We start from the raw sequence: 20,162 nt of genomic DNA, 5'->3' as shown, positions 1-20,162 counted from the left end.
AGCACTAAAAAACACAACAAAACAATAACACGCGGACACAGGACATCGTCTCCAGTGGGACACTGGCGTAAAGTGGAAAACAATAAATTGCCGTGGGGCCAGTCTGATTGCGATGGTGGTACTGGCGGTGGTGAATCTGTGGGGTCGGCGCCAAATTGAATTTAAAGTGCGCCCGCCACAATCCCAAGTTTTTGATGGTGCCCGCAGCTGCTGCGTGTGCGTGCTCCGCTCCTGGCAAAAGGACTAACTGCCGGCCACGCCCACGCCCACGCCACCGAGGACAGCCCCATTCTGCGGTCCTTGCGGTCTGTCTCTCTTTGTGGTACTCCGCTGTGTAGACTGCGTGTCAATGAAGTCCCCCACTATCCGGGTAATTTGCACGGCCCACGATGGGTTAATAATACGCAGTGAGTTGTCGATACAAAAATCAATTGGTTCTGAATAGCTAAGGAAGAGCAAATCCATCTAACATCAACTAAGTTCTTGCATTAATAACACACAAAACAAGGTAGAATGCTTTAGTCGAGTTCCCAGACTATCAGATACCCATTACTCAGCTAGTGGAAGTGCGAAAGCGAAATTTCATATTTTTCTGTAATATCGGTAAAAATTGCGAATAAAATTAAGAAATGAAAAGAAATATTGTTTGTGGTTTGTGGGCAGTAGAGTTGACGTGGCAAAAATATTTTTGGCAAATCGATAGAAATTTACAAGACTAATAAAAAAATGAAAAAATACGAATCTAGTAGTAAAAGGATATACTCTACGAATAACGGGTATAAAAAGGTAAAACTTTTCTTTAACGCTCTTTTGAAAATTAAAAGAAAGAAATAGATTGACAACTGTAGAAAACTTATTTTTAATTATTATAAATTAATACATTTGTTATTATCTTTTATAAATACTAGTTCTGGCGAAAACGCTCATATTTCAGTTCGTATTTCACTTCCTTTAAAGACTTTCGCACCATTTATAACAAATTTATTATACAAATTTAATTGTCGAAATCGTATTCCATTGTGGTTGAAAAAAAAACATCTATGTCTTGCCTAGCGGGTTTAATATTTTTTTGATTATTATCATACTTTCTATATTCAATCGGTAAGCCATTTTCAGCAGGGACATAAGGAATTGGCTGCTTCGTATCAAAACTGCTGTCGGCAAGTTTACTTGGAGAGCCTGTCGGGTTATAGTTCGGTTGATTGTACTGATTATATTGCGAGCCATCAAAAATGATTGTTTTTGTATAAGGAACCTTCTCTCGCTCTGCAGGCATTGGGACGTTCTGAGTTTCCGTACCTATCCACTCGAGAACGTTGGCCACGCTTGTATACACACCCGGCACGTTAGGCAATCCGCAATCTATGCCGAAGTTCACAATGCCAGCCAGTGCATAGCTATCCGGATTGCTTAGCATCGGGCAGGCTAGCGGAGATCCACCATCACCATAGCATGAATCCATTCCAGGCTGCCCGCCTGCGCACATCAGGCTGTTGTCGAGTACGAAGTCGGATCCGAAAAATTTGCGAAGTTGGTTTTGACAGATATCGTTTGGGACCACCGGTAATGACACCTTCTTCATGACATTCATGAAGTTGGAATCATAGAAGGACTGCTTACCCCAGCCGGTAAATATGCAGGAGCGGAAGTCAATATTCTCTATAGCCGTAGGCATACATACTGGATTTATGTGGCGGGACTTATCAAGCGTTGTGCGGAGAAATACAAGGGCCACATTATAGGCCCCGGTCGTTGAATTAAAGCCAGAATGACGGACGATCGACCGAATAGGAACATCCACATGAGGCAGCTGCTCGGTGGTGGTCATAAAGTCCCATTCGCCAGCCCGCACAACAAGCTGGTCGGCATTCATGTTTTCAATCCTTTGCCTGCCCGTTATCACTACATGTGGAGAGATGAGGGAGCCACCAGCCACGTAGTTGCGGGTTGTGGCATCCAGCAAGGCCACCATCCAAGGTATCTCCGCCTCCTGGGCCAACGTCGTGTCGCCACTAATTGAGAAGGTTACACCATTCCGGTTGATGAATCCGCAAGGGGGATTAACCATCGGCTCCACTCTGACCAAGGGTGGCCCGTTGTTCTGGAATAATAAATATAATACATTTGAAATTAGAATGAATGAATGGAATTACCCTTTAGAGGCCAATTTTTCTGGTTTATACTATTTTCGCTGAAAGGCATGTAACAGGTGACCCTATAAAGATCAGTTCAATTTCACTGTTGGGATTTATAGTACACTTAACATACAGGATTAAAAGGCTATTTTCTAAATTTTCCTTATTCCGGAGTTAATAAATAAAATTGGGCAGGTAATAAAATATTCATTTTTAGTTTACTGCTTACTATTTGGTTCTTGGGGCAGCAAAGCGCTGTGGAAACACATCCTAGGTTTCTGATTTCACTAGCCATTCGAAACTCAATTTTGACTTTGCACAAATGTCGTGGGACGCAATAGTGAGTCCGTGATCCACCGCAGCCTTGGACATATTCCTTGTCCTGCGACTGGACTTGACCAGCGACCAGGATGAGGGACACTATTGAAATAATTCCGTACATTAAATCCATCCAAGTCAACGTCGCGAAATAAACTAAGAACAGAATATTCAGCGGACTTGTTGATGAGATGAAAAACGACTTCAGCATTATCGCATAAATATATACATGTATATATATATATATATATCTATGGGAGTATATAATTATTTATGTGTGCAGATTGATTTCGAGTTGAGTTATGCCTTGCTGTGTGGAAAAACTATAGGAGATGGTAATGGTAAATATTGAAATTTGAGTTTGGCTATGTGATATTCAGATAAATCGACTTCAGCGTTCTCACTGGTTTCTACTTTATCTTAGATAAATGTTATATGTTATATATAAAGTGTACCATTTACCATATTTTTTAGCTCTTTAATCTCAATGGCTTTATAAAAACTGATTCCGTGTATTTCAAGCGAATCATTTTGATTGATTGCTTCGGAAAAGTTTCTCCTTTCGTTATAGGAAACTCTCCTAGGGCTTTTCCATTTCTTTCAACTCCTTTCCCTGCCTTTAGTCATTCGTCTTCGATGTCAGGCAATTCGTCTGCTGGAAAGTTTCTTCCTGAGCCTCTAATGGGAAATTGTTTTATATGCCCAACAGCATGAACTTCTCGCATCCATTTAATTTAATTATAATTAACGTTAGTAATGAACACTCCATTCTGTTGCCAAAATTGCTGTTAAAGTATCTTAAATTAATTAGAAACATGCATGCAAATGTTTATTTGTAACACATGCCATAGGTTTTCAAAAGTAGCACATAACAGCAATTTTTAGTTCCGAGTTCACCAAATCCTTGCTTCAGTGATCTATTTCGGGGACCTTTTTGGTCCCAACAATGTAATATTTACATCTTTCACAGTATTATGAAATTATTCACAACTTTATTAATAAATATATAAAAGAATATGAGTCTTGGCTTATCAATTAAACGTTTTAATCAGCTCAATACAGCGCATGGGAATATATAAATAATTTTTCCGCATAATATCGATTAAATTTGTTTTGGCTTGTTTGGTCCAATAATAAATTTCTTGCGGACATCAGGCACCCACACACTTATTACGCAGATTTTCCCAGATTTCTCCTTGGCCCAGAAGTAAAACGCATACGAAGCATCATTAATTAAAAATCAACTTATAAGAAAAACAACGACGGACGTGACAGCATCATAAACAGTCACCAACAAACGATAATATATTTGTATATTAATTATATTGAATACAGTCAGAAGTTCAAACTTGCAAAACTTATCGTTTAAAGAAAAAATTAAAGTTGAACGTGAAATGTGCAGGCAGTTTTAACTTTGTCATGATGCGATCGTAGTTATTTAGTTTTTTTCCAGAAATACAACATGTGCATTGGCTATGCTGTATATGTACAAGCAGTTTCTGGGCGATGCCCACTTCATAATCTATAGATGAATATTACCGGTTTATTGACTTAAAGCTGACGGACAAGATAAGATTACCAGAGGCGTTGCTTAAGGGGTAGTTACACTATGACGGCTTATAATTGCTAGTTGGCCCAAAGCAAAATATTCTGTTGACTTGTTAATACAACTGGGTTAATAATTAGATTAAATTGGAATTCCCTCCCCGTAAGCAACGTGTTTTGAGCTCGGAGAGATCTGCCATAACTGATACCTTGTATTACGTTGCGATTCGTTCTGGGAATCTCCCGATTGGATTATATTCGTATATACTCTGGGTCTAAAGCTGATATGGGTGGGCAGTATCTCTTTGCTAAGCGCAACAAACAGTTCACATTGAAATGGATTCGCGCACCTTCGTATTCCTCCTGCTAATTGGTTGCCTCTTTGTTGGATGTTGCATGGCAGCGCCTCAAGGATGTGGCGGTGGGTTTTATACCCAAAATGGGAACCTGGTGATCGACGTAAATAACATTCAAAGCCACCTAAACTGTGTAAATCGGCAGCATCAACGTGGATGAAATCGTTAAACGAAAGCTAGTTTTATTCATTAGTATATAAAAGTTCACAGTGCAATCCAAACACTTCAATAAATATTATAAAATATGGACAACTGTTTCTAATTGAAATTTGTGTGGCTATTTGTCGATAAACAACTGCTAATGCAGGTGGTGTGTACACCCTCTAATTTTGTAAACAAATATGCATATGTTACAATAGAAAATAAAAATCAAAACACACAATTTACAGCGGGGTTTTTGTTTATTAAAAATTAACTAACTTTAACATTTCTTAGGCACTTTGAGAATTCGCATAAAATACCTATATAAGTATATACAAGTGTACAATAATATAATTAAAAGTAAATCTTAATGAAAGTCAATAATGTTTATCTTGTTTATTTAACTTAAAGGAAATCAAAGCCGTAAATCTATGCACATAGTTCAGTGTAAACATATCATTTGTATTGTAAGCTAGAGAACTGCAGAAAATGTTATGATTTATTTTAGCTTGTTTGATTTCTAATTGATGAGCCTTTGTAAATTTCGAATTATTATTAAGGCTTAGAACCTAAAAACGGCTTTCCTATCAAATTGAAATAGTAAGTTCTTAAGAAGTTGGGTTGGTTTAATCGACTCTGGCTGGGATCTGCGTACTAACTACAACTGTTATAGTATCTAATTGATAAGCCTTTGTAAATTTCGAATTATTATTAAGGCTTAGAACCTAAAAACTGCTTTCCTATCAAATTGAAATAGTAAGTTCTTAAGAAGTCGGGCTGGTTTAATCGACTCTGGCTGGGATCTGCGTACTAACTACAACTGTTATAGTATCTAATTGATAAGCCTTTGTAAGTTTCGAATTATTATTAAGGGTTAAAAGCTAAAGAAGGGCTTTCCTATCAAATTGAAAAAGTAAGTTCTTAAGAAGTCGGGTTGGATTAATCGACTCTGGCTGGGATCTGCGTACTAACTACAACTGTTATAGTATTTGGACCCCTTTGCCTGCCGTCGACAATTTGCGCTCATGTCGAACATGAAAAATAATGAAAAGCAACTTGAGCGCGACCAGCCGAGCACCTCCGCAGGTCCCTGCCCTTCGCCTCAGCATCAACCTCCATCGACGTTATTATGCCACCCCTGCATATATGTGCAGCCACCATCCTTCCCAGTCCCCAACATTGCCACCATTGGCCTTGCATCGCATCGCATCGCATCGCATCACATCACTCGGTTGGGCACCTGCAGTTGCCCTTTGTTTGGTGCGGCATTAAAATGCTAATTGCCTGTAAACATAAAGGGAGCTGCAGATGCCGCAAATACTCGTACATCGTACGCACACAGGCACGCACGCAACACATTTTCCACTTTGTTCGGAGGCGTATGCGTAATAATTTGTAGACAGACAAACGGCAATCGCCGTTGCTAATTTGATATCTATCAACGCCTGTCAATGCCGTTCTAACTGAGCTGTTGCCACTGCAGCCTGGAACCTTTAAGGACCTCACTCTCTGCTTTCCTCCCACTAATCGCGTCCTGTCGCTGACAGCATTTATTTGCATTCGTTTGCAAGCTAAAATTGACTTTAAAATTGCATTTAATGGCGGAAAAAAGTCCGTGCCACGCCCCCTGCACTTGGTGCCATTCATTTTCGAACAGAGCTGGCACTTTGGCCTTTTTCAGAATTGATGCGATATTTTCAATTCACTTCATGTACCCTTATCATGTTTTATTACTTTAGTCCTTGATTGCTATTTGTAAGTAAGGACATTTTCAAACTGTTTTAAAACTAATTTATTTGGATATTAATTTATTTATACATACACATATGCCATACAGCATAATCAAAAATTTATTAGGATTTGCATATTTATCGACATTTTTAAAACATCTTCTTCTGGTGTCCTGCATTTAGATTACGAACGGCATAGCTTTTTCGCACAGTGCCTCTGTTTGGTTCGTTTTCCTTTTAGCCACACCACCCACTAGCCAAACACACCCATCCACTCCCACATTCTGTGCGATGTTGACTTCTTTGCCATAATGCCACTTGCACTTTGACGTTGACATTGTGCAAGCGAGAGGGCAGAGGCGGCTAAAGCGAGAGAGATGGATGGCTAGATGGAGGGCAAGTGGGCATGTCTATGTGTATTGAGTATATTGAAGGCTGTTTGGGTTTTTTAAATAGAAACATGCAACAACGCGGCGCAAAATGTCTTTACACTAAAAGCATTTGCCTTCCACTAAAAAAGAAAACGAGAGAGAAAAGAATCCTCAGAATGGCAGCACCAAAATTTGTTGACACTTACTCAATGTTGTAATTGCACTTGGGATAAATTTACGGATCGTGACATTCAATGGTAGCGAACATGACTCTGCAAAAAGTGGCTTGAAAGTTGCACACTTCACTGAATTTTATACAGCGATACCCTGCCACATTCTCGTTTTAAAGCAAGTTAAATAGAAATAAATTAATGAAAATAGCTTAGATGGGGTTTGATATATTATAATATGTTTACAGATAGGTCTATCATGGGCTTATTTAATGTGGTATTTATTTCGTGAGCACTTACTCCAAAGACTGTGCTTTCTAGTATAGGTGCTACTCAGAAATAAAGGCGATAACCACAATGCTAAGTTGCACTTTGGCTGGGAAAAAGGTGTTTATAATCCGCAAAGTAGAAGGCATCAAATGAAGGTGTGAATGTGTCGTCGTAGCCCGCCCCATCATCCAGTCGCATTTGTGGCTAAAAATACCCAGCAGATTTGGCCAGGACAGACAGACCGAAGCAGAACAGAGTCGACTTGAAGAGGACAGGTAACAGAACAGGTGCCACACACTTGACGTCAGTCAGTTTTTTTCCTTTTTTTGCAACTGGTCTACTTATACTAATCAGGGGCTTTCATTTAAAGAACATCAGACACCAGCACCCCACGTTCTTTAAATATTTAGGTGAACTCATATTAAAACGTAATATACATTTCTTTTTCGGCTGCAAAACTTATTGCTCCAACATTTGGCACGTCCATTCAGATGGCAAATATATTGGGGGAAAAATGCGCTGAATAAGGTGGCCAGCTGGGCAGGGTAAGGTGGCTTAAACACATATCTCGCATTATCCAGTGAGGGTAGAAAAAGCTGGAGTGAAAAATCATTCGGCTGGATCTGTCTTTTCACTTGGCAAATGGTCAACGCGTATTCGTTTTCTCCCAGCCAGCCAGTGCTCAGTTTTTTTGCCCAGCACACTTTCAGGCTGTTGCTCCAGCCAACGCCCAGAGACCTTATACTTCTGGCGAACAAATTGCGTGCAAGTAGCTGCATTTTGCTAATTCCGCCACCACCCAAGTCTCCTCGGTCTCGCTCTTCTAGACCCGGTTCCAGAGCCAGACCCAAACCCATACCCATACTCATACCCATACCCATACTCATACCCATTTGCAGCCATCTTTGGCGTTGTCATTGTTGGCTTTTGAATGTTAAGATGTCGACAGCTGCACAGACGAGCGACAGGGAAGCCAGCTGGTGTCAACTAAGAATCGTGTGCGAGAGGGCATTGCTCAGGGTCGGGTCTCCGAGCCAAGCCCCACCCATTCCAGCCATCTATGCAACCCTTTTTGCCACACAGACACCTTCTACTTTTTTTATTTTTGTATTTTTCAGCCCCCTTCCTGTGCATTTCTTTGGCGCCGCACTGCCTCGACCTTTCCATAAGTGCATAATATTGTTGGGGGGGGGAAAAAAATGTAAAAATGTACAACAAATATTTTATAATACACGGCCATGTTTTGTCTGCTGAACTTATTCATGTTCCATCCCAAGTTGTATTAGACAAAAGCGACTACGCATGTTGGCAATTATTTACATGGGTATGACGTTGTTGGTCGGGCAAATAACTAGGGGTTCAGACGAATGACATCTTGGAGAGAGCTATTCACGATGCAATGGTTTTTTTTAACAGCTTTGAAGTTAAAGGAAAGGGGGTAAACCATTTTTAGAAAAGATTTTAAAAAGATACAGTATTAATAAATGAAGATTGCAATTTAAAAGTTAGTTATGTGGTTATTTCACTTCTAGCAGCGAATTCCCTTTAGTTTCACACTACAACGGAGTTGGCAAAATTGAATAACTACTTTGGCGAAACTTCTCCTATTTTTGCCGCCCTTTAGCCATTGAAACCAACTTTCAGCTGGCTGCAGCCAACCAAAGACTCGAAATCCGATAGAAACTTCCTTGCCACTTACCAACAGTGTGCTCCATTCTATTGACTCACTTTTGCAGTGTTTATTATTTAATGCCTTAACTAGCTCGCTACTCAACACCTTTTTGGGCAAACTTTAAGACTCCTTAACTAATTCGAGCTCTCAGAAAATGTGCAAATAACTTTCAGAGTGGGAGCTCCACCTGGAAAGAAGTTTTCGGTGCAACAACTTTCTATCCCTCCGCCAGCACCACCCCGTTCTATCTGGCATTCTTTCCCCAATACCTACCCTTGCCATTTGTCTAAGCCGCTGACACATTCCCGTGGCACCAGCGTTTGCCCAACGGCAGCCAATTTACATTGAAATCTTCTTCAGACTCGGACTGGTTGTTCCCCATGCCCCCATGCCCCCATGCCCCCGAGAACGCCAGAGCTCAAGCATTTTTATTTTATTTTCCTGCTCTGCGTCCCCATTGTGCAAAAGTAGTTGAACTATTTCAATGCACCCACATGCAGCTCAGCTCGGCAGCCACTGCAGCATCTTCAGGTGCACCCAGGTTCCCATTCCCCGTCCCTATACTCCCGTGTGGGCGTGGGATTGAAAGGGGCGTGGCCCATCCCCAGCGGTGTCTATAACTGCAGGTGTTTGTCCTCCTTCGGAGCAGGGATCTGCCCCCTCTGGGTCTAATTTCGCTGCAGCTAAAGTTCTTGTTTGCGTCTTATGAAAGTGTATACTGTGGGCTTGGTATCTGTGAGGATAATTTGTGCCTCAGCTTCGCTAGATTCTGTGCGGCATTTCAGTAATTTTTTGGATTCCGATGGGCTAAAAATGCATATGCAAGTGGCAAGGAAGCATTTATAAAGTGTTTTTGACAGTTTATCGAGAGGAATTTTCGTAAACAATAATACGCAATAATAATAATGAAATCAAGCCCTTTTTATTAGCAAGATTATACACCCTTATTAAAAGAAGTTCCTATGTATATGAAAATGTGGCATACTTTTGAGCTGCACACCGAACACTGTGCAGGAATTATATTTCCGCGCAGGCAGATAACTTAGCGCTTTGAATTAAACTTCACATGCACATCCAACTCGAACTAAAAGTTTGTCAAAAAGAAGGCGAAATGAAGCCAAGCAAACTCCAGAGCTTTGTGCAATTTGGGTCGTAGCGAAAAGAATAAATTGCATAAAGCGCGAAAAGTTTTGAAACTTGCCCCCATTCTCCAATTCCCCGGGGATATATTTAAGCAGATTGATGGCCGTGACTGAAACCAAACAACTCCTATTTTTTCCAGCGCCTGATGGACTCCGCCGAGCAGGCTGCCCTATCGGAGCTGGAGGGCCAGGGGCAGGCGGAATCGCCGATGGGCGGACAGCAGCACTACGATGCCCGGCGGATCAATGAGTACAATGCCGATGGCAAGCTGGCGGACGGAGCCCGCCACATGGACATCCGGTTCATGCGGCGCTTCGAGCGGCTGCCGGTCAATCTCAGTCTAAGCTCGATTCTGGTTCCGCACGGCGTCGACTTGGATGAGCCGGACGTGAAGTCGGCGCTGCAGTGGAGCAGCCACTTGGATCCGCTGTTCCAGAACAACTTAGAGCAAGATCCGGCATTGTCCTGGCAATACTTCGGCTCCTCCACTGGCTTTCTGCGCCGCTTCCCGGGCACCGCCTGGCCACCGGAGGGCTCCAAGGGCAGCAAGCTCATCCACGACTTCCGCACGCACAATTGGTTCGTCCAGGCCGCCTCGTCGCCCAAGGATATTGTGAGTATATATTACTACAGCTGCTATATATACAAACTACATTTATTTGGAAACAAAATATTTAACAAAATCAACATATTCAATATTTAATGAAACTGTAAACTTAGTACAAGATTATTTGGTACTTTATTCAATTAGAAACGCGATATTTTCTAAGTAGATTTTTCCGCAACATATTTATAAAACCAACCAGTATGTTTTGTATTATTTATTTGGAAACAAAATATTCAACAAAAATCAACATATTCAATATTTAATGAAACTGTAATCTTAGTACAAGATTATTTGGTACTTTATTAAATAAGGAACACGATATTTTCTAAGTAGATTTTTCCGCAACATAATTATAAAATCAACCAGTTTTGTATTATTTAAATATACATTTATGTTACTACGAGTATTACCATCAGTAAAGTCAATTTTGAATGATAAATCACTGTGCCTTCTCCCAATCAGATGATTCTCTTGGATGCCTCGTCGAGCATGACAGAGAAGTCCTTTGACCTGGGAATGGCCACCGCCTTCAACATATTGGACACCCTTGGTGAAGACGATTTCGTGAATCTCATTACCTTCTCGGAGGTGGTGAAAACCCCAGTGCCGTGCTTCAAGGACCGCATGGTTCGGGCCACGCCCGACAACATCCAGGAGATCAAGTCCGCGGTAAAGGCCATCAAGCTGCAGGATACGGCCAACTTTACGGCGGGTCTGGAGTACGCTTTCAGTTTGCTGCACAAAGTAAATACTTCATATATACATACGTGGTTATAGTAATATTAATGAGCACCCTATTTCAGTACAACCAGTCGGGCGCTGGGAGTCAGTGCAATCAGGCCATCATGTTAATCACGGAGAGCACCTCGGAGTCGCACAAGGACGTTATTAAGCAGTACAACTGGCCACACATGCCCGTCCGGATATTTACCTACCTGATTGGCAGCGATTCCGGAAGCAGGAGCAATCTCCACGACATGGCCTGCTCGAACAAGGGATTCTTTGTCCAGATCAACGATTACGATGAGGCTCGCCGAAAGGTGATTGACTATGCCCTGGTGATGGCACGTCCAATGATCATGTACCAGGCGGACCATCCGGTCCACTGGAGTCCAGTGTTTGTGGCTGGCAAGTCCGGAGGACTGGGCCGCGATTCGGAGTACCAGCGTCGCCTGGTGACGACAGTTTCAACTCCGGTCTTCGATAGACGGAACCATTCGGTGCGCGTTGCCAATCTGCTGGGCGTGGTGGGCACCGATGTGCCCATCGAGGAGATCCGCAAGGTGATCCCCCAACACAAGCTGGGACCGAATGGCTATTCGTTTATCGTGGATAACAACGGACGGGTGCTCTACCATCCGGATTTGCGTCCCTTAAGCGATGCCAACCACTACATCGATCAGCTGAAGCCCAAGTACGCCTCGGTCGACATCACGGAGTTGGAACTGCCGGAAACGGAGTTCGGCAATAATAACGAACCCATTGAAATAAATAAGAACCTTTTAAACGAGGTGGGTAAAATCACTTTCATTTTATAACACATCAAACATTTGTTGTATTTTTTATAAGATGCGCGGCGACATGATAAAACCCAAGGAGGGGGAGACGGAGTTCACTGTGATGAACCACTACGATGAATCCAAAAGGGTTTCGACCAGGACGCATCGCTACTTCTACGGCCCTATCGAGGATACACCATTCACACTGGCTATTGTGCTCCCGGAGAAATACGGTAGCCATGAGTTTGTCTCCCAGCAGGAGATTCGTCATTCGCGTAACAATGGTAAGTTTTTTCGGCAGTACCCTACTCAAATTCCATCTAATATCTTTTTTTCGGTATCTTTTCAGTTACCGAATACTTTAAGGGAGACAACTGGCGCGTGCATCCCGACTGGGTGTATTGTGAGTACAATAGCGTGAGTGATCTGGAGAAGGAAAGGGAGAGCTCCGGTGAGTACTCCTCGCGCGATCAAGAGCCCAGCTTCGGATCGCCAGAGGAGCAGGTGCTGCACTTTCTGTCCCGCGCTGGACGCCCCGGCTGGAAGTGGATGTCGGTAAGCAATCTGACTTGGGACAACGTTCTTGAGTTCCCTCATGGTGGCTCACCATCTCAGCAGGCCACTTTACTTATGTGAAATATTTTGTCCCGCATCAGGTTCGACCCAAGTCGCCGCAGCCACATCACAACATGCACAGTGGCTCCAACGGCAATGCGCCCGGATCGAGCCACTTTGGGTCGCAGCACCAAAGCTCTCAGGGATCTCGCAAGGCTGAGCCGTACTTTTGCGATCGAGCCCTCCTCCAGAGCTTGGTGCGCGATGCCATGGTAACTGATGGACTCGATAGGAACACGACTGGATCCTCCACCGGCAAGGAGGACAAGCAGTAAGTTTGAATGCAACATGATTGATACCTTTTTTTTCACTTTTGTTTTTACCCACATATTTTTGTTTGTAAAAAATATTTTTTGTTCATTCAAATTCTGCTTGTGCAAGTCATTTATACCCGTTACTCGTAGATTACATTCGTTGAAAAATATTTAAGGAAGCGTTTTGAAACATGTATTATTTATTTTCCTTATTGTTTTTTCTAATTTCTTTTTGTATGCCAGAAATGTGAAAATTTCTCGTTCGCACTTCCACTAGCTGAGTAACGGGTATCTGATAGTCGGGGAACGCGACTACATCGTTTTCTCTTGTTATTATTAGTTTTAGGCGCAGTTTTAAAATATTTTTTTGTTGAATACATTTAAATTAAAAGTTTAAGAATTATCTCTTAGTTTTTTGTTAAACATTTTACTAAAGCACAACAATTATTTTCTCTCCGCATATATTTTCCTCACTCTATTTCTTTAATGGCAAAAACTTTTTCTGTTTTGCTAAATCTCTGCACTGTCTCACCTGAATAACCATAATGCAAAAATATTTTTCCCCACCACAAATAATTTCAAAATGTTTATTTGAACAAATGCATTTTAAACTGATATGCACCACTCTTATATGAATAATTTCTATAGTCCCATCGCCACATTGATGGCAATCCTAAAGAGGTAAATCGATGAGTAATTTGGTTAAAGTTGCAGTAGAATACAAAAAATGCAATCGCTTTAGAGGACCAGCCACATGGAGAAGGCTTGAATAAACATCCCATAGAAATATCTTACGCTGGCCCCAATTGACTTGAAACTAATAGATTCCAATGAAACTCATATATAATTATGTTTAATCTTAGGCAAGGCTACCAGAAGTTTGTGGTCGCTACTTCGTTCGTGGCTACGAGATCGGGTCTTCTCCGCTGGATTGATCATGTAAAGCGACCCGACGATACCCCCGAGCCGTTAGTATCAATCTATTTGTAATCATTTTCGAAGCTATCTAAATCGTTTCCTAATCCATGTTTTCTTACAGTCACTTTAGCGAAGACAACGTTAGAGCCATGGACACATCCTGGTATAAGAGGGCAATCGACCAGCACTCCGTGGAACCAGACAGTTTCGTGTACAGCGTTCCCTTTGGTTCGGGCTATGCCATCAAGTCGAACGCCACTCTGGTGACCGCCTCACATGCCATATTTGTGGAGCACCGAGGTCACAAGGCCGCAGCCGCAGTTGTGGGCCTGCAGTTTCAGCACGATTCTCTAGCGAAGCATTTTATAAACATCACCTCAGCCGTAAGTGGTCTCTTAATTTGAAAAACTAAAATTTAGTTAAAGCAGATATGGTAGTTCATATCAAAGACATCAAGATTTTATTGAAACTTGTATCCTCTATTTAGTGCACTGGCATGACTGGTTGCAAGCGCACCTGTGCTTCGGACAATTTGGATTGCTATGTTCTGGACAACAGCGGCTTTGTGATCATATCCGAAGAGATGGAGCACACGGGCAAGTTCTTTGGACAGATCGATGGCACCATTATGGATTCCTTGGTGCAGGATCGCATCTACAAGAGAGTTACGGTGAACGATTATCAGGGCGTCTGCTCCGATGCGGACAATCCATATACAGCTGCTGGAGGCATTTTAAAACCGAATCGTCTGGGCTCCTGGTTCTTCAATCACCTTTTGGCCCTGAGTGCCGCCTGGTTGTCCCTTATGCCTGCTTCACTGCGGGCCTGGCCGCAGGAGGAGTATACTTACGACAACGAGGATGTGGTGTTCGTGGACAACAATTACTCTGATGAATACGAGTTCGGTAATGAAAACGAATACAATATGCAGGTGGATCAGGAAATGGATGAATTCTTCACCACAGCCGACGTGGTGAGTAGAAGTTACTTTGCAAACGAAATTGATGGATCTGCAATTCATATTTCTTTATTTTTCATAGGAATATACGACACCACCGCCCAGGCAGCATAAACCTCACGTTGGACCGAGATTTTCCCCAGACCCGCACAATGCCAGACGTTGTGATCTCCGCACGGATCTCTATATGCTACAGCCGGAGCGCCTGACTCAGGGTGGTCAAAACAATCCACTTAAAGTAAATGAAGATCAATGGAGAAACAGAGTGGAAATGTAATGTCTCAACTTTTTCAGGGTAAACTAACCAACTGTCATGTGTCTGGATGCGAGCGTCCCTTCAGCGTTCAAAAGATCCCGCACAGCAACCTGATCCTGCTGGTGGTGGACACGTTGTGTCCATGTGGCTCCAAGCAACTGGACATTGAGCCCTTGGAGGAGGCGGGCATAATCGGTGCGTAAAAAGGGGGTTGTATATTAAGAAGCCACTAAAATCCCATTTTTTTGTGGAATTTCAGGAGCCTGCAGTACGAGACGCCAGGGGCAGGAACAAGAGTCCCGAAGGCGACCCAAAAAGTGCATCAACTATCATCCCGAGGAGATCGAAATACAGCAATGTGGGCGTGGCAGCACCCTGCTGCACATGTCCGGATCGGTAATTGTGGCCCATCTTTTGATGGTGACCGTGACCTTTGTGCTGGCCAATGCGTGATATGAGCACTAAACGAGTTTTGAAAATTAAGTTTGCACTAAATATGTGTTGAAAGCAAAAAGCGGATGAGACCTTAAGGGCACCAGAATTTCTTTTCGAAAGAAATACGCAGTTTCAGTTTGTTGATTTGAGGTAGAAGTGAAAGCTGTTAGAAAACCTTGTACCACTAAACCTGGTGATAGGAATATTAAAATATTTATTAGAAGATTCGCAAACGAGCAACGTTATACAGATAGAACTATCGAGTTTATATCCTTATGTTTGTAGACAATAATTTGCAGGACGATTAGACAAAACGATAGCTAAACATGAATTCTGTATGTATGTGTGCAATACGATTAGCAATTAAAACATAATTGTTTAGTGCAAAGCTTTCTAGATCGAATTTTTTTTTCCAAATATTAATTGATTTCATCATTAAATACGAGGCGCAAATTCAAAAACAGTGCAAAATCTTTAAATAATTGTAATAATGAAGGTAAAATAGTTATCAGTCGGATTGTGTAAATAGTATCAAAAATATTCAAAATGAGCAAAATTCCTACCGATAAATAATTCGTTTCTTTCCTGTTTTTTTATCGTACAACTTTAATACTAAATAAACGGAGTTACTTTTGCACTCAACTGCGTACGCACAAATATTAAGTATTATATATTTTACAACCAAACCAAATCGAATTCACTGAACAAATGGAAGACTTGAAATACCCGACAGCAATGTAAAAATAACACAAGTACATTAAAACAAAAGCAAAACCAGAAAAATATGTAGGTAGTTATGTATATGGTTGACATCCAAATTTGAACAGAAACAAAACGAATACAAATGAAAACCGAGTTAATTATTATATAAATATTTAATTAGTTTTGCAGAAAACAAATAAAAAAAACAAAAGTGGAGAAGAAATAATAATTTATTTTATATACATTTTTATACAAATCTCATTCATATAACAAATAGCGAAGCGCGAAAACCAAATAAACTAGTTTAATCGTTTAATTATTTTAGATTATACGGTGTGTTCTTTGCGTTTCCCTTTGTTAACTTATTAGGTCTACATAGAAATTTACATATCTATCGGAGTTCTGAAATAAAAAATATTTCTTTTTCAAACTAATAAGCTACACTATATAAAAACAATTTACATGAAACACTTACATATTCATACCTACACTCAAACTCACTCACTTTAAACACAAATAAACACTTACAAAAATATACAAAATATAAAGAAAGAATATTTTCTGTGTCTTAAACTTGTATAAAAAATGTCTTCCATTACAAATACTTAACGAAAATGAAATCCAAAGTAAAACAATTTATAAATCAATACCTACTAATTAACGTACACTAAAAAATACGATTATATAAGGAAATATATATATTAAAACATTTAACTCGAAAAGTCATTAACCAAGCATACACAATTTCAAAAGTTTCGCTCTGCGCCTCTTGTTTAGCTTAAAGCTGAAAGAGGACGGAGGAAACCCAAAAAAAAAAATAAATAAGAAAAGAAAAGAAGAAATAAACATTCGTACACCCATTAGAAGGTTAGATAATGTAGGTAGTTAGGGCTGGCTAATGGGCGGCACCGGCAGGAAGGGAAGGGGAGCATGGAAAGGAGGATCATACAAGCATTAGAAGAAATATTAGCAGAATATTTAATATATAGTAAATATGTAATAAACCTAATTTAACATACAACCTAAACCGAGTAATCAATTGTAAGTCGTAACTCATAAGAGCTGTTTGTTAAACGTTGATAATGTCGATTGATTGGACGGTGTTGCAGTACGAAGGTAAGACACCAGTGCGTATGCGTAATCTGAGCTGCAGTGTGTGCATGATTGGATGTTTAGTGATTGTTTGCGTGTATGGCTGGGAACCTGGACTGACTTTAAGTGGCGTGGGTGGGAATGTGTGGGAAACGACAATGGAAATACCTGGTAGGCCACCGAAGGCAGAACACAATACACACACCGTACAGTTAGGATCGCTATACAACATTACCCCTTTTCTTTACCCACTCTGCCGGTATCTTCCGGTATCAGCTGCATTCTCACTCACTCCTGTTCACCACAAATCCACTGTAAAATGGCATTAAATTCCTTCGCATAACTTCAACTCGAAAGTAATAAAAGTATTTACATATGTATTCAACCTTTTGCAAAACGGATATTCCATATCAAACACACGAAAACAAAAAGAACTATAAATAAATCGAAATTGAAATCTACTGGATATATGTAATAATATAATAATGTTCTGCAAGATTTTCTATGTTTGTTTATTTTTATAAGGAAATCGAATGTTTGTATATGTAGTCCATAATTTTCTAAAGGAATATGAATATATTGAGAAACACGAAAAAAAAAACGAAGTAATGTTTATTGGTCTTAATGAAATGGAAAACCAAAAGAAAATCAATTAAAACTACCATTATTAACTTACGAATTAAATCAAATTTTTGACATGCGATTTTTGCTTTTTGGAAATCGTGCTTTTTGCTAAAACAAAACCACAAGAAAAGAAAAACAAATCGACCTATTAGTAAAATATGAACACACTTTTGCTCTCTATAAACCCTATATACAAGCATCTTTCCATATGGAAAATTTATATAAAGCCATCCGAAACAAAACGAAAACCAAAAAAAAATCTTATATATACAATGTAATAAAAAATGTCCTCGAATATTCATCTCTCTCACTTCACACAAGAAATCCGTAAAGTTTATTTTTCATGATTTGCCGCTCCTTGCTTGCCTTAATTTTTCTCATTTTAATTACCATATTCAGAGTTTAATTGAGACCGAGAAACATATTAGACAAAAACTGACAACTAAGCATACATGTATGAAATATTAAAAAACAAAAACATTTACTGACTTAAATTTGAAAGTAAAGTCATCCTATCAAATACTAATCAGTGTAAAAATTCTGTTATTGCTGTAAAACACACATTAAAATTAGACTAAAATAAACCCGAAGCAACTTTTAAATTGTACAATTGTTGTTCCATTAAATTTGTCATTATGAGATTTGAAAATATAAAAGTTAAATGCAAAAGAAAAGCAGTATGGAATACATACAAGTACGTACACACATGTAAGTCATTAACATTTTGTATGTTCCAGAGATCCACAAAATGTCTGAAAATAACTATCAAAATTGTTCAAAAGGGCTTAAAATTTAAAAACCAACATTTTTTTAGTTTACAAGCAATCTCACATTAAAATACGCTCACCAATGGCACATCTTAACCTATAGACAAGTCTTATGTTATTTTGTACGAAAAGTCTACAAAGAATTTTGCGTAATAGTTTGAAAAAAGTAAAAACTATTTAACATTAGTCAAAGTAAACACACATTTGCGAAAGTCTAACTGTTAAGGGAAAAATAACAAAGTAAACCGCATACTTACATAAATTAATTATAAATTAATATAAACTTGCTCATTATTCTAATTACGAACTGGAAATTATAAGTAAATGGTATACATAAATAATATAATTGAAACCATGTTAAGATTCAACATTAAACAGGAAGATGAACAACTAAAAATATTATAAATACATAATATGAACGAAGGAACAGAAAAAGTGCATAAGAAAACAGAGAATGAGGAAATAAATGACAAAAAGTATTATAAAATAATTAGCCTTCGTTTTATTTATTGTGGCTGGGAATATTTTGTTGTTGGAAACTCTATCTATCTCTTTTTTGTATAATTTATCAAATTCCTCCATTATTAGATGTCCGTTGCATCATGCAGAAGGTGCCATAACAAATATAGCGCGCCATCTATATAATATGTTTTGTTTTCTTTGTTGCTATAAATAAATCCCAAATAAATTTAAATTGGAAGTCTGTAGCTAGATGAACATTTCGAGTTGCCATTTTCGTACGCCAGCGCCACCTGCCGGTTATGTTCTTGATAAAGCTTTCTCTAAAACTGGCAGTTGGTAAGGAAAATTGCTGTGCAGGTGGCGCCAGTGTATCGTTCGCCAGCCTAGTCAAACATAACAGCCACCCACAAACGGAGCAAATGACGGAATGAAAATGCATTGAAATGCATTGGGAGCATCATTAATGACGTCCTGCACTTCCGGTACGCAATTACGCATGGCAAACACAATTCAAATGGCAAATTGCGATATAGAAGTCTGTTTTTGTGGCACGTGATCCTTTTACCAAGGATAAGCGCAAATTATAAATTTGGTAATCAACTGAATTTGGCATAACTGTTTAACTTATTTATAAGGCTGACGCAAAAACACACACCATCTTATAGAGAAACTTTTTAGGCAAACAAAACGGGCCTGCAACTGTGGAGAATATTTGCACTCCATGTACTGTCAACAAAATTCAAATCAAATAAACTATAAATGTCAGTGGGACTGGGACTTCAGTTTTGGCTTGAGCTGGCTGCCATTGTGTTTGAGTTCGTGCTGAAATCGTTATCCTGTTACTTGTCATTAATTCGACCCTTCGTGCATATTGCTACTCCTGTCATTATTGCCCCGTATTGTTGCCATTTCAGCTCTGTGCGTCGAGCCGTTAAATTAGCCGCTTATCAATTATGTATTTGAATTTAATTGGCCAACTAGAAGGCTCCCGGGACTCGTTGGCAGGCCTGAGTCTGGATTGAACTTCACATAGATTTATCATTGCATTGAGCAAATAAATTTGCTTGTGAATTAGCCAAATTGTATTGTATACAGGTACGTAAAATATGTAAATAAATACAA

At 39.9% G+C, this 20,162-nt stretch overlaps 3 protein-coding genes across 3 annotated transcripts in view; 2 read left to right on the top strand and 1 right to left on the bottom strand.

Annotated features, from left to right (window-relative positions):
- The window catches only part of LOC6541824 (voltage-dependent calcium channel subunit alpha-2/delta-3), a 37,979-nt gene extending 18,903 nt beyond the window's left edge, over positions 1 to 19,076 (top strand). The window contains exons 5-16 of the mRNA XM_001968948.3: positions 9,991 to 10,464; positions 10,921 to 11,202; positions 11,262 to 11,969; positions 12,028 to 12,241; positions 12,307 to 12,512; positions 12,614 to 12,843; positions 13,690 to 13,794; positions 13,866 to 14,127; positions 14,232 to 14,717; positions 14,785 to 14,940; positions 14,997 to 15,153; positions 15,218 to 19,076. Of these exons, the coding sequence (XP_001968984.2) occupies positions 9,991 to 10,464; positions 10,921 to 11,202; positions 11,262 to 11,969; positions 12,028 to 12,241; positions 12,307 to 12,512; positions 12,614 to 12,843; positions 13,690 to 13,794; positions 13,866 to 14,127; positions 14,232 to 14,717; positions 14,785 to 14,940; positions 14,997 to 15,153; positions 15,218 to 15,411 (3,474 nt within the window). The 3' untranslated portion in view covers positions 15,412 to 19,076. The remainder of the gene's footprint in view (positions 1 to 9,990; positions 10,465 to 10,920; positions 11,203 to 11,261; positions 11,970 to 12,027; positions 12,242 to 12,306; positions 12,513 to 12,613; positions 12,844 to 13,689; positions 13,795 to 13,865; positions 14,128 to 14,231; positions 14,718 to 14,784; positions 14,941 to 14,996; positions 15,154 to 15,217) is intronic.
- Positions 995 to 2,590, bottom strand: LOC6543250 (phenoloxidase-activating factor 2). The gene is made up of 2 exons (XM_001968950.2): positions 2,365 to 2,590; positions 995 to 2,101 (listed from the first exon to the last, which is right to left on the bottom strand). Exons 1-2 carry the CDS (start codon positions 2,584 to 2,586, stop codon positions 995 to 997), a joined length of 1,329 nt encoding a protein of 442 aa, XP_001968986.1. The 5' UTR covers positions 2,587 to 2,590.
- On the top strand, positions 4,288 to 4,622 carry LOC26526965. Its single transcript, XM_015160097.2, has one exon. It carries the CDS (start codon positions 4,335 to 4,337, stop codon positions 4,512 to 4,514), a length of 180 nt encoding a protein of 59 aa, XP_015015583.1. The 5' UTR covers positions 4,288 to 4,334; the 3' UTR covers positions 4,515 to 4,622.
- Positions 19,077 to 20,162: the final 1,086 nt, after the last annotated feature.

Source organism: Drosophila erecta, unplaced genomic scaffold (genome assembly GCF_003286155.1).
Source record: "Drosophila erecta strain 14021-0224.00,06,07 unplaced genomic scaffold, DereRS2 tig00000055-arrow-pilon, whole genome shotgun sequence".
NCBI classification, from domain to species: Eukaryota; Metazoa; Arthropoda; class Insecta; order Diptera; family Drosophilidae; genus Drosophila; species Drosophila erecta.
The sequence above is the reverse complement of the archived record's forward strand: the minus strand, read 5'-3'. Positions and strand labels throughout refer to the sequence as shown.

Excerpts from the sequence above, each read along its gene's own strand:
- LOC6543250 (XM_001968950.2), bottom strand. The coding sequence starts at position 2,586 with ATGGATTTAATGTACGGAATTATTTCAATAGTGTCCCTCATCCTGGTC. Across the intron at positions 2,102-2,364 it reads GCTGCCCCAAGAACCAAATA|AACAACGGGCCACCCTTGGT; the intron begins GTAAGCAGTAAA and ends TTATTATTCCAG.
- LOC26526965 (XM_015160097.2), top strand. The coding sequence starts at position 4,335 with ATGGATTCGCGCACCTTCGTATTCCTCCTGCTAATTGGTTGCCTCTTT.